The sequence below is a fragment of the Rhinopithecus bieti genome, unplaced genomic scaffold (genome assembly GCF_001698545.2).
Source record: "Rhinopithecus bieti isolate Rb0 unplaced genomic scaffold, ASM169854v2 scaffold_7884, whole genome shotgun sequence".
In the NCBI taxonomy this organism is placed as follows: domain Eukaryota; kingdom Metazoa; phylum Chordata; class Mammalia; order Primates; family Cercopithecidae; genus Rhinopithecus; species Rhinopithecus bieti.
This window is the reverse complement of record NW_016806331.1, coordinates 5,821,973-5,835,183: the sequence shown is the minus strand read 5'-3', so window position 1 is coordinate 5,835,183 and position 13,211 is coordinate 5,821,973. Positions and strand designations below refer to the sequence as shown.

Here is a 13,211-nt window from a genome sequence, read left to right as displayed (position 1 = left end):
CTGAGTGGCTTGCATTGTATTTTTATTGGACAGCACTGGTATACACTTTAGAGATAAACCAGGCGATGTAACATCTCTGCTTTTAAAGAGAAAATAGTTTCCCTGTCCCCGTCCCCTGCCACAGCCTACCTTTACAAGCTGTCTAAAAATGTTCTCCTTCCCTGGGCGTCTGCGGCCGGTGGGTGGGGTGAGGTTTAGGGCTCTAGCAGGCAGGAAGGTGATGCAGCTGCCTTTGGTACGCGTTGCCTGCCACAGGAAGATACCGGATTCAATACCAAGATTGAATCTCAAAGGGGCCTCCCTAACCCCACCACGGAAGTAAGGCAGGCCAGCCACCGCCTCGAGCCAAAAGTTTCTGCAACCCTGGCAATCCCCCCGCACGTTTCTGCTCAGGAGCCCCACACGACAGAGAAACTTCCCGGCTTCTCCAGCCTCGCTATCTCCCCTAGGCTTTGGGACACAGCTTTAAGGGGCTGCGGGGCCAGGACCGGATCTGAAACGTTTGGAGCACCAGACGCGTCCGCACAGCCCGCCCATGCGCGCTGCTGGCACCAGGACCCGCAGTCTGCCTGCAGCGAGTCCCCGCCGCCGTTCCTCTGGGCACCCCGGGAGAAGGAGGCGGCCCTGAGGAATCCCCTGCACTCGGATGCCCTATTTTCCCCGCCCTCAGCGCCCCAGGGCCCTGCACGGGTCCTGGCAGCCCGTGGTGTTCTCTCAGCCGCGGAGCTTTGTTTCCCAGTGTAGCTGAAAGGGAAAGAGAAAGAAAACGACTTCGGTCCTGGAGGTCCTGCCCCTTCCTGAAGAGATGCCATGTCCTCCCTCCATCTCTCCTTTCTTAGGTTCCTCCTGGGGCCCCGGCAGAGGCGGGGTGGCTGGGCCCCGAGTCTCTCTCTAGCTGCAGCGCGGGCTTCGGGCAGGCAGCGCGGGAGCGGGGCTGGAAAAGAGGGCGCCAGGAGCCGTCCCGCCCCTCATCGCCCCCGGCTTCTCCGCCTGATTGCAGGGCCTGCGGAGATTGCCTTAGCTTTGGGGGAAAGCAGGACGCTGAGTCCGGGGCTTACGAAACAAGGGAAAGATAAGGACGGAGGAGGCGGTCTACATCGCCCCCCACTCCCTTTCCGATCCCGCAAACACTGTGAGAGGTGTGTAAGTTCTGACGGGGGGGGGGGGGGGGGGGGGGGTTGCAGTGCCTTGGCTCAAAGGTAACTGTCACTTGAAGACGTTTTTACTGCCCCAGCTCTCAAAGGGACATTCAATAATCACTTCTGCTTCTGAGACAGAAGTTGGTCCCCTCCCCAGAATGAAGCCGAAATCCCGCCCCCAAAGCTGGGTGCAAATCTGTGCTCTGTGTGGGGCTGGAGTGTAGGGCGCCCTCAGGCACGGGCCACACTCTGGTTGTACACCCGTCCAGCCCTCAAGAGCTACTCGGCCTATAGGGTGGGGAGACAGAATGGCTTGATTTCTACTCTGCCGATGCTGCAAGCTCACAATGGAAGCGGGGGTGAATGTGAACGTCTGTAAAATGTAGACGGTCACCCCCGGCCCTTCCTCACCTGTCTCCTCCTTCTGCCTCCAGCCCTGCTGAGACGATGGGCCAGGGCTTAGCGCTAGGAAAGGACTTCTGGAAAGTCTATTGTCTTCCTCTCCATGGCCACCTGCTTTCAGGTCTTCAGGTTCTTTCTTTCTTTCTTTCTTTCTTTCTTTCTTTCTTTCTTTCTTTCTTTCTTTCTTTCTTTCTTTCTTTCTTTCTTTCTTTCTTTCTTTTGTTTCTTTCTTTTTTCCTTCCTTCCTTCCTTCATTCCTTCCTTCCTTCCTTCCCTTCCTTCCTCTTCTTTCTCTCTCTCTTTCTCTTTCTTTCTTTCTTTCTTTCTTTCTTTCCTTCCTTCCTTCCTTCCTTCCTTCCTTCCTTCCTTCCTTCCTTCCTTCCTTCTTTTTCTTTCTTTCCTTCTTTCTTTTTTCTGAGCTGGGACCTCACTATATTTCCCAGGGTGGTTTTGAACTTCTGGGCTTAAGCAATCCTCCCCCCTCAACCTCCAAAAGTGCTAGGATTACAGGCGTGAGCCACCACACTGGGCCTCTTCTCTTCTTACTACTATTAGAGTTTTTTTTTTAAATCACATTTTAGACTTCAGATCAAAGCATTCTGATTTCATTTAGATGCCTACTTGCCAAGATCTTATTTTAAAGTCTCCCTCACATCCCTTCCTCCTTCCTCTCAAGCTCTTCATCTACTTACCATTTACCAGTTCATCCTTATGGAATAGAATGCTGCCACTTCCTAGTGCACTGTAGTTTGGGGCCTAATTGATTCTGGTAATTAATTTGTTCTACCTGCTAGATCAGATGGAAATCCTACCCATGCGCCCCAGGATTAGCACTTGGCTTTCTAACACCTCCTCTAATTATCTAATAGCATGGGTTGTGAGGACTCTGTCTCTCTTAAAACACTTTTACTATTAGCAGTAGTGATTGGAATTGTGATGACGACTAGATTTCAACAAATTAGAGCTTAAAAATGGGGAGATGGGAGAGAAGTGGCTTCTTTTAATTTCCCTGAGTTTAACATCAATAATTAGAGCAATTTTTGGAGATGTGAGCTGAAATTACCCCTACTGTGTTGTAGATGATCACCCTAATTTTAGCAAATTGACTCCAGGGAAATAAATGTGACAGATTAGAAAAAAAACAAACAGAAAAAAAAACCCCAAAAGATTGGTAGGGACAGAAATGAAAGAGGCTGGGAAAGAGGAGTGGGAAACAAAAACGTAGTACAATTATTTCAGGGGGCTAGGGTTGAAAAAGTAACAGCAGAAATAGCAAACTGCGTGAGTGAAATGAGGAGAAAGTAAATATTTGAGGGGACATGGAGGATGGCACTAAGAGATGACTCTGGACATATTTACACAGACCAAATAACTTGACTAATGTAGACATAACCCTCCTCCTGCCCACTGCCTATAACTGAGGTAAAGACTGTTATGATGACCATCATCATTTTCTTTCTTTACCTTAATAATCCAGTCATCCCTCAGCCATAAACTTAAGTAGAATCTAGCAATTTGAAGTATCAGGTGCCCTTTCTCCTCACTTCCTCCCTTCTTTTTTTGCCACCAAAATTATGGAAACTCTTAAAACCCAGGCCTAAATGCCTGAATAAGTGCTTTATCCCTATTGCTTTGGTGCCCTTTTAGTGCCTTCTCCTCTGTAAAGAGGAGTTTGCCGGACAACAGAGACTTTTCCTTTTAGCTTTCTTTTAAAACGACTGGAAACAAAGCAGCCCCTGCAGTGACAGGGCAGAAATTGAGGTCAAGAAACCTGGTAGGAACAAGAACCCTGCGGGCTCTGTTGTTCCCAGGCTTGGCCGGTGGTGTTCAGCACCGCGGACAGCTCCCCGCCCCGCCCCGAGCCTCCCGCACCCTCCCCTCTGCCTCTGGCAGCCTCGTCATTGGCTCTCCCCGCTCCCCTCTCCAAGCTGCCAATTCTCCAACACAGAGACCCAACCTACCCAGGAGCTTGCCTTCTTGCCTCTCCAGCGCCCGGGGTAGCCCAGGCCCGGGAGAGAGCAGAGGAGATTCGAGCCTCGGAGGGTAGTTGCCGGCTTTCGAGCAGGCTTGAAGACTCTGCCTGCGTCTTCCACTTCGTCCCGGCCCTTGTCCTGTGGCAGGTGCTCCGCTCAAGATGAATCTCAACTTCACCTCTCCTCTACACCCGGCGTCTTCTCAGAGGCCCACATCCTTCTTCATCGAGGACATCCTGCTGCACAAGCCCAAGCCGCTGAGGGAGGTGGCCCCAGACCATTTCGCCAGCTCTCTGGCCTCTCGGGTGCCTCTGCTAGACTATGGCTACCCCCTCATGCCCACACCCACCCTCTTGGCTCCTCACGCCCATCACCCTCTGCATAAGGGAGACCACCACCATCCTTATTTCCTCACCACCTCGGGTAAGTAACAGGAGCCTCAAGGTATGGGCAGTGAGAGAGCAGGGCTTCCAGCAGAGACCCTAAACCTGTGATGGAGCCAAGGAAAGGCCAGACTGGCTCTGCCTGGCTTGGTGGCCTCCTTCCCTAAGTGACAGTGGGAGTCTGGGGACATGGCTGACGCCATGCGGAGCTCCCTGGAGGCATACCAACTCACGGGGATAATTCGTGATCCCCCCCGCACTCTTCATAGCAGAGGATAGGTGCCTGGTCAAGAGGCAGCATATAGGGTTTGACAATACTCTTGGTGGGCAGTGCTCAGTCTCCCTGCTTGTGATCTTCCTGGCCACTTTGGTTCATCTCTCAATCCTGATTCTCCGCCTCTGCCCACTCGGAGGGAGACCTTTGACCATCCCACCCCGTGGACAGAACTTTTCCTGCACAGAAACTCACAACACTCTGCCCAGGGCAGTTCTGTTTTTTCCAGGCACTGAGCATTTGCAGATACTGCTGGGGGCATAGAAGTGAATGAAGATTTGGGCTTCTCTGAGAAGGAAAGGTTTGGGCTAGCCTGAATAAGAGAGAAAGCGTGAGAAAAAAAGGGGGGGGGGTTGGGGGAGATGCAGCTCTTTAACCCTCCTCACCTTCAATATCTAACATTTAACTCACAATCTTAGTCTGGGCTACCCTCCTCTGCCCCAGCTGCCATCATTGCTGGAGGCGGGTGCTAAAGTATTTTGATTTCTCTGGTCTGACAAAAAGCAGGGACTAGCAAAGTCTGTTTAGGACAGGAGGATGTGGGGAAATACCCAGATTTTTTTTTCTGTCTCCCTCTGAAAGGCCACATCCATGGTTTTTTCTCTGGCGTTTTCAATCCAGCCAGAATAGAATAATTCGTTGAGTCCAGACTCATAGCTTGGAGGTGGCAACAACCATGGTCGGTGCAGGGGCTGGGAGCAAGACAGGAAGTAGTTTGTGGGCGCTGGAATCCAGAACAAAGCTAAAAGTGTTTGTAAGGTGGTAAAAAAATTCAGACTCCGGGGCAGTCGGTTGGAGGGGCAGTGATAAAATAAAGGCTGCATCCAGGTCCACATCTCTGCACTGGCTTCACCACCCGCTGGTGACAGTCTATTCTCAGTGGCGCCAGTGGTTCACCCATACAGCAGTGGCCAAAGCCCGCGGTACCCGCACTACTTGTTGTTATGTTTGTTTATTTTCCCTGGGATTGGCCGACGTTGCTTGTGGTAGCTTCTGTCCGCTTGGTGCGTCTCAGACAGAGTCAATCTTGCGAGGGTCGGGAAAGACAAGTTTTCCCGGACCCGGCCATGGAAAAGCGCCTCAAACCCTTCTGCTTCGCTGGCCTTGGAGAGGGAAAGAATAAGGAAAAGAATGAGGACCAGATTAGATAGCCGGGTCCTCAGCGCGACCCAGAAACGGACGAGGAGACGTGAGAGGCGGGAAATGCTCCTCTGTTCCCGCTCCGGGGCTTCTCCGGATAAGGCAGTTTTGCTCGGCTCCCTTTGGCTGCGGTGGGATAGGAGTGGCTTGGGAAACAGAAAGGTGTTTTTCAGTGAGGTTTAGAGGCAAGATTATGTCCATGCATCTGCTAGCCCCAGAACAGTACTGAGCGTCATCAGGGGTCTAGGAGGATACGGTGGGGGCTGGGGACAGCACTGCTCCTGGGCCATTTGACAGCTGCAAAAAAACTTCGCCAGGCGCTGCTGAAGACGGCTCTGGCCTACCCTACGGAAGTCTCTCCAAGAAGACATTTTTAAACGGCCTCCGGATCTATTTTCCGATTTTCTTTTCTGTTTTATTTACTGTTTGTTGTTTGTATTTCTAGATGACTCTCCAGATAAAGATCTCCAAGCGCTATTTCTGAGGCCTTTTTTTTTTTTTTTTTTTTCTGTTTCTCTGCCCTGGATTCCTGAGAGAAAGGCTTGAGGAGCTTTGGGGCTAGCAGACTGGTGGAGGCAAGGGGCGGAGGGAGGCACTGGGGGCTAGGGGAAGGGAGGGGAGCGGTGCGGAAGTTGCTCTGCGGAGACCCAGGCTCTGCCCACTTGGTTGCTCTTTTTTCTGCAGGGATGCCCGTCCCAGCGCTGTTCCAGCACCCCCAGCACGCGGAGCTGCCGGGGAAGCACTGCCGCCGCCGCAAAGCCCGCACTGTTTTCTCTGACTCGCAGCTCTCGGGCTTGGAGAAGAGGTTCGAGATCCAGCGCTACCTGTCCACGCCAGAGCGAGTGGAACTGGCCACGGCCCTCAGCCTGTCCGAGACGCAGGTGGGCGGGAGGAGAGGGAGGCCCTGATCTCTTCTTCGTTCTTCTCTCCCTTCAGCTCTTAATACCTTCGGGACCTTGTGGAGTAGGAATGGACCCCCCGCTGACGCTTGTTCTAGGCCTTTCCTAAGAGCTTTCGTAAAATTACCCATACCAGGCCGGGCGTGGTGGCTCACGCCTGTAATCCCAGCACTTTGGAAGGCCGAGACGGGCGGATCACGAGGTTAAGAGTTCGAGACCAGCCTGGCCAACATGGTGAAGCCCCATCTCTACTAAAAATACAAAAATTAGTCGGGTGTGGTGGCGCGCGCCTGTAATCCCAGCTACTGGGGAGGCTGAGGCAGAAGAATCGCTTGAACCCGGGAGGGGGAGGTTGCAGTGAGCCGAGATCGCCCCGCTGTACTCCAGCCTGGGTGACAGAGCCAGACTCCATCTAAAAAAAAAAAAAGAAAGAAAGAAAGAAAGAAAAAGAAAAAAAAGTACCGAGACCCCAACCTCACATTTCTCGAGCGGGACTCTGGACAGGAAGGAAACACTCCTCAGGTAATTCTGACGACCACCTCCGGGTTAAGAACTATTATTCGCATGAATACTCGTCAGAGAGAGGAGTCTCTCCGACCAGGTTAGGAACCCGGGTCAGAGGTAAATGGTAAGCGTTTAGGCGAGTTCTTGTCCTGAGAGAAGTCCACACAAGGAGATTTCTTCCCCCTTCTTTCTTTAGTCTCTCTCACAGCGGCCAATGTTCACATGCACCTCCGCTCCAACCCCAACACACACACTGTGGTTTAAGTCCCCTCCCTGTTCCCCTGTCCTGAGTGGAAGAACGGTTTTTATCTTCCTCCAAGCGCTATTCACCTGCAACCTCAAACCCCGTCCTCTCTTCCCCATTTCTCATAGTCTCTACCCAGAACGCCTCTTGCTGTGAAATCATTAGCTCTGCCAGGCCTGGGTCTGATTTTCTCTCGGATGAGAACCAGGAGGTTCAATTGTCATCTTCCTGTCCAGGAGTCTTGTGGATCAGGTGGTTAGATGTCTCAATCAGAGGAACATCAGCTGAGCCTAAAAAAGATTGCCCACGCAGCACTTACTATTTATTAGTAGTTCTAATTAATAACAATATGCATAACTGCTAACCACCCGTGTTAATCCTTATCATTATTTTGGGACAGTTATCCCTGAAAGCCTCAGACTGTTCGATTCTCATTCGGCTTAAGGCGATAACTTATGAGCAGTTGAGGCTATCACCGCTCTTGGATACTTCATCAACGGACTGCCGCCCATTTTCCTAAACCCCAGCAGCAATCGCTCAGATTTGGAGGAATGACATGATTTTATTTTTATCTCTCTGAAATCAGGTGAAAACATGGTTCCAGAACCGGCGGATGAAGCATAAAAAGCAACTGCGGAAAAGCCAAGACGAACCCAAAGCACCAGACGGGCCAGAAAGCCCCGAGGGCAGCCCCCGCGGTTCAGAGGCCGCAGCCGCCGAGGCTCGGCTGAGCCTGCCCGCCGGCCCCTTCGTGCTGACCGAACCAGAGGACGAGGTGGACATTGGAGACGAGGGGGAGCTGGGCTCAGGGCCACACGTGCTCTGAGTCGCCAGGCTGGGGAGGGTGGTAGGCAGGGGAAGAGACTGCGGGGCCGAGCGCCATTCCCTCCCGGACGGGAAGACTCAGATTCCAGTCTCGTGGCGGGCCTTGGAGATTCGCTCCTGGAAGACAAACAAAACCCACCTGTCCTCCAGGCCAGTGCGGAGCCAGTGCGGCCCGCGGCCTGGCCTCCCGCTTCCCCTCTCGCCCTTCCGGTCCCAGCCACTGGAGAGTGTGCGCCCGGGCGCGCATTTTCCTGCGTCCGTCGTCCTTGGGGTCGGGGACCAGCCCAGTACCGCGTCCTAGACTGGAAATTCGACTTTCGGCTCTCTGTTTTCTCCGATTAGAGACCTCTTTCTCCCTCGCCTCTCAGCAACTTGCCCCTAGCTCTGTTCTTTGCTCACCACGCCAACTCCTTGCCCTTTCTTGGGCAGTCCGTTTGGCTGCAAAGGGACCAGGTCTCTGGGGCCTCCGCTCCACGGGGATACAGATAGAACCGCAATCTGATCTTTAAAACGTCTAGTGTCAGGACAGACTCATGCACTGCTCGTCACTAACCTCCTGCTCGCTCCCATCCCCCATGCCCCGGGTCTCATCTCTGACTCAAATACGAAGGCGACTCCCTTCTTCTCTGGGCGGCGCTTCCATCCTCTCTCGTCCCTGTTCTCCGCTAGAGCTCGCGGTTCTGCATCCTGGCACCCTTCCTCAGCTTGTGGCCCCCAGGCGCAGACGCCCCTTACGCCCTGTGTCCCGCGTACTGCGCGGCACCAGCGCGCGGCGGGAAACTTGGGCACAGAAAACCCTTATAGCAATTTCTGCTTCCCGAACTTGTTGCGCTCCTGTCCCGCAACGCTTCCACGTTCCACGGGCTTCTGATATTTTAAAACGGAGAGTTCCTCGGGTTGTGTGTGGAAATACTCATTCTCAGTGCATTTTAGGAAATCAAGATGCAGGCCAAAGGGTTAAGGCTAAAGGTGTTCCGGGCGTGCACCTGTGGGGACTTAGATGGGGCGGGGGTCTCATTGACTTTGCGCTTTACCCCTCTTCTTTTCCCTGGGAGGTCTCTTATTCTTTTACCGGGTCTGTAGTCTCTTAGATAATGAAAGGCTCGCCAGGCAAAACTGGGAATGATCACGCGTTTCCAGGAATGGTTTGCTACGGCGTTCTCCCACGCGTACGCCCCCTCCCCTCGGCCCTAGGCAGTTTCCTAGTCCCTGTAGAAACGAACTTGCGAATAACCTTTCATTAACAGATCCCCTCCCTCTCACTCCAATTTTTCTGTTTCTAATCGTTTGATTAATGGTCTTGAGTTCCACTTACGTGGAAAAGTGGCTCTGGTATTTTGTGGCTCTGAAATGCTGAAGAGACAGAGATGTACTGATATTTGGAGTTTGAAATTATACTACCGAATTGTGTGATGACCCTACACACTCAGTACGCGTATGAAACATAGCAGCTGCACCAGAGGCACTCTCACCTTCTGATTCTTTGGCTTCTGGTTGTGTCTTTAGGTAAGTGAGTCCGGGAAGGCTGGAAAAGAATGAGTAGGACTGAGTGGAATCCTGACCCTCGGGTTCTAATGATTAATAATAATTATATAAACAATAGTGGATGTGAGCGTGGGTTAATCTTTTTGTTTTCGTATTTCTCCAATATGGGGATGAATCCTAAAGATCATTTTAGGTCTAAGTTCTATACTTATGTGAATGTAGCAGGAGGCCTTTTCATTTTTCTGCAATAGGCTTGTTGGAGAAACATTATCCCAGGTAAAGATAAGTGTCAGAGTGACAGCTTATCCAGGTGCATCATGTAGGAGGCAAAATTATTGGTTTTAAAACATAAGCATTGTACAGCCTTTTGGATTTTCCAAAGTGCTCCGTAATCAATCAATGATCTTGTGGGTCTCAGATGACATGGGTATTTTCCCCTTTCATAGATGAGGAAATTGAGGCTTAGCAAGATTGAAGGATTTACTCATGAAATCAGGACTAGCTGACAGCCAAGGAAGGATTAAAAAATGTCTCTGACTCCTTGTTAACTTCTTTTCTCATGCAGTTTATTTATTCATTTTTCTTGGTAACAATGCATTGATTGGCATTTTGTTTCTATCACTTTATAAGAACACCTCTCTCATTTCTTTAGATTACACAGCCTAAAGATTGTGGCTATTAAAAGCAAATCTATGCTCAGATTTCTCTCCTCCCTCCCTTGTTAAGATAATGACAGTACTGTTTTGTTAAGGCAGAAGTTTTTGGCAAATGTTTTACAGTAAGACAAAAGACTTGGTGGAAGAAAAAGTGATTTGTGACTGAGAATGTTCTTGGTAACCTGGAAGGGAAAGTGTGTATCCCTTGTGTATGGTGATACTATTACACAAGATTATGGAGCCAAGGGAAAAATCGAATTCTTCTAATCTCAGGAAGAACAACTACTAAATAGGATTTTGAAAGAATCTTTAAAGTGAGTATAAAAACTGTATTTGGGCAAAAGTGTGTGTGTGTGTGTGTGTGTGTATGTGTAAATTAGATGGTGAACCCAAACTCAAAAGCACCAGGCATTTCTGTCTTCTGCTTTCACAACAACTTGTCAAGGGCTTGTTCTGAGTCTAACAAGAGTGGATTGGGTGTATTTCATGACCTTTTTGTCTTGGAAAAGCAGACAATAGGAATCTGCTTGGAAAAGCAGATAAATAGGAAAGCTGTTAGTATATGCACAGCTCTGCCTGATTGGAGGCAGGATGAGTCCTGAAGCCCAGGGACTATTTAGGTCTATAATTCATGAACATTAAACTTGGGAAGATACTCATTCCTCCTTACCCTTGTCCTCCCCTGCGGTGGTTTCTTGGCGGATTAGGTAGCAAGGGAAGAGGTGAGAACTGTGGCATCAGCCACACCAACTATGGCACAGTTTTCTCATCAAAAAATTCCCTGAAATTGATGGCAAACAATCCAATAGCAAAGTTCTCCTAGTTTTATTTATTTTTATTTTTATATAATGAGTTAGTGATAGTAGTAGAGGATAGGCACAATTTAGTCTCGATTTAATGTAATATGACAGTACTTTTTGGTTTTGGCTTTCAATACTGATCGAAGCTTCCATAGGCTGAAAAAGTATTTTGTCTGAATAATCCAGGCTTTTGCCTCAACTCAGTTTCACTTGTGGTAAAGATCTGACAAAACTATGTTTATTATGATATATTAAAGAAAGACATTCAGAGGTCTAATTCTGAAGAATCAAAAATATCACAAAATAGCCAATGTAGGGAAGTCATTTTAGATCTAATCCCATGTGTCGTAAATAATTTGTTCTGTACTTGTTTGAATGCTCTGTTTCTGATGGACTTCATTTCATAGATTCTCCGAGAGGGATTCCTGATAATATTTCTGCTCACATGATGTGAGAACGTAAGAAATGGACAACATACCATACAGCTCAGTTTTAGCTGATGGTAGCCCTAAGAAATGCTGAGCTGGAGTCTATGACACCACTTCAAAAGATAGAGGGTTGGCTTTCATCGATGTATTTGATAATTAGAGAGAGATGTGAAGGCACAGAGCAAGCAGAATGCTTTCTGGTGCTAAGAGAATTGTGCAATAAACATACTTAGTTTAAGCAGTGACTCCCTGGTCTTCCTGAATTGGGTTCAATATATGTGAAAAATAACAAGTTAATTGATGTATTTTATATATTTATATTTTTGGCATCACATTTTAAAGAGAATATAGACAAGCTAAAACTCATCCAGTATGCAGGAAACTGGATAGTAAAGGGTGTGGAAAACCACAAATAAAGAAGAGTGAGCTTTAGCTTGGAGGAGCAAAGCTTTGGGGGATAAGTGGGCAAGGAGGTTCAGCTATGGTAGTTGAATCTGAATGGTTATGGGGCTACTAAGCATGAAGAGGTATATCTATTCTGCCATGCTAACAGATGATAGAACCAGAATCAATGGCTGATTCCAGGGAAGCAGACTCTGGAACAACATTCGAGGATAGGCACTGTGCCGTACATCAACAGAACAGGGTAAGTCCACAAAACATTGAGTACCTTTTCACTAGAAATCCCAGAGGCTGGAAGACAAAACATAAGGGCTTCTCTATTACAGATTTCTCCATTAGTGGGAGATTGGGCTAGATATCCTGTACGGTTCTTTCTAACTGTTAAGATCCTAATCTATCTCTTTTTTTGTAGGAAAGGGACTGCAAGTCCCAAGTTATTAAATTTTTTTATCTCACAAAGATTTCAGTTTCTAGACTTTAATTTAAACACATATATCCACAACAATTAGAAGTTTCAAGGGAAACAACAAAGACAGGAAAAGGATATTTCTTTATTTATTAAAGAAGTTCCAACACCTCATTCTAGAAGGTCAGCAAGAACACAGCGAGAACTAAGTCAAGGACAAAGATATAGTCCGGAAGAAATTGTCAGTGTTAGAAGAGACATTTGACAAAATCTAAGCCCTTCATTTTATAAATTGGAGAAATTAAGGCCCAGATATAGTGGTGAGTGCTTTGCCAACGTCACAAACACAGTGGCGGAATTAAGACTAGAAGCCAATGTTAATTGTCATACCTAACAAGTAACTCATGTTGTGATAAAAGTGATTGTGGAACTATTGTCATTGTAGCATGTGGAGGAGAAGATTTTCATAGCAATTTTGGATATAAGTTTTTAACAATGCAGGTAGAAATTATCCAGTAAAATCTTAGGTCAACTTTTGGAAAAACTTCTGATTAAGAGCCATCTGAAAGTGGAATGAGCTTTCCTGAAGGTACTAAATTCCTGAGCCCCGTTTTCCTTGAAGCCTATTTAGAAAGTAGTCCTATATCCAATAGGATGAGCTAGATGATTTCTTAGCTATCTTAAATTTCTACATTTCTCTACTATAAAAATTTTGACCTGATCTCTTTTAATTACAGATGAAGCAACTGACAGTCAGAGACACTGACTTGTCTGAAGTCAGACAGCCTGTTATCAGGGAAGTTACGACATTAATACATCTAACAGTCAGAGATAATTCCAATAATATTTAGGAGTGAGATGAAAATTCAGAATGGTTCTCCTATTTTCTCTCCTATTGTATTTTCTGGTTGTAACCCCCTCACAATGACACATTTCTTTTCCATTTTATTTATGATTGTTCTCTGAGAATTCCCAGTGTGTACACTGATAACCTTTCCTCCATGATTTCATTGATAAGAATTCCATGAGCCTTCTCCGCCTTCTCCTATTACCTCTTTTTTTTTTTTTTTTTTTTTTTTTTTTTTTTTTTTTTTTTTTTTTGAGACGGAGTCTCACTCTGTCGCCCAGGCTGGAGTGCAGTGGCCGGATCTCAGCTGCTCACTGCAAGCTCTGCCTCCTGGGTTCACGCCATTCTCCTGCCTCAGCCTCCCAAGTAGCTGGGACTACAGGCGCCCGCCACCTCGCCCGGCT

At 48.2% G+C, this 13,211-nt stretch overlaps 1 protein-coding gene across 1 annotated transcript; it reads left to right on the top strand.

The window, feature by feature from the left end:
• Positions 1-3,675: 3,675 nt before the first annotated feature.
• On the top strand, positions 3,676-7,904 carry BSX (brain specific homeobox). The gene is made up of 3 exons (XM_017875677.1): positions 3,676-3,937; positions 5,996-6,192; positions 7,545-7,904. Exons 1-3 carry the CDS (start codon positions 3,676-3,678, stop codon positions 7,782-7,784), a joined length of 699 nt encoding a protein of 232 aa, XP_017731166.1. The 3' UTR covers positions 7,785-7,904.
• The last annotated feature ends 5,307 nt before the right edge of the window (positions 7,905-13,211 follow it).

Coding starts and splice junctions, on each gene's coding strand:
- BSX (XM_017875677.1), top strand. CDS start 3,676: ATGAATCTCAACTTCACCTCTCCTCTACACCCGGCGTCTTCTCAGAGG. Junction 3,938..5,995: donor TTATTTCCTCACCACCTCGG/GTAAGTAACAGG, acceptor TTTTTTCTGCAG/GGATGCCCGTCCCAGCGCTG. Junction 6,193..7,544: donor TCAGCCTGTCCGAGACGCAG/GTGGGCGGGAGG, acceptor CTCTGAAATCAG/GTGAAAACATGGTTCCAGAA.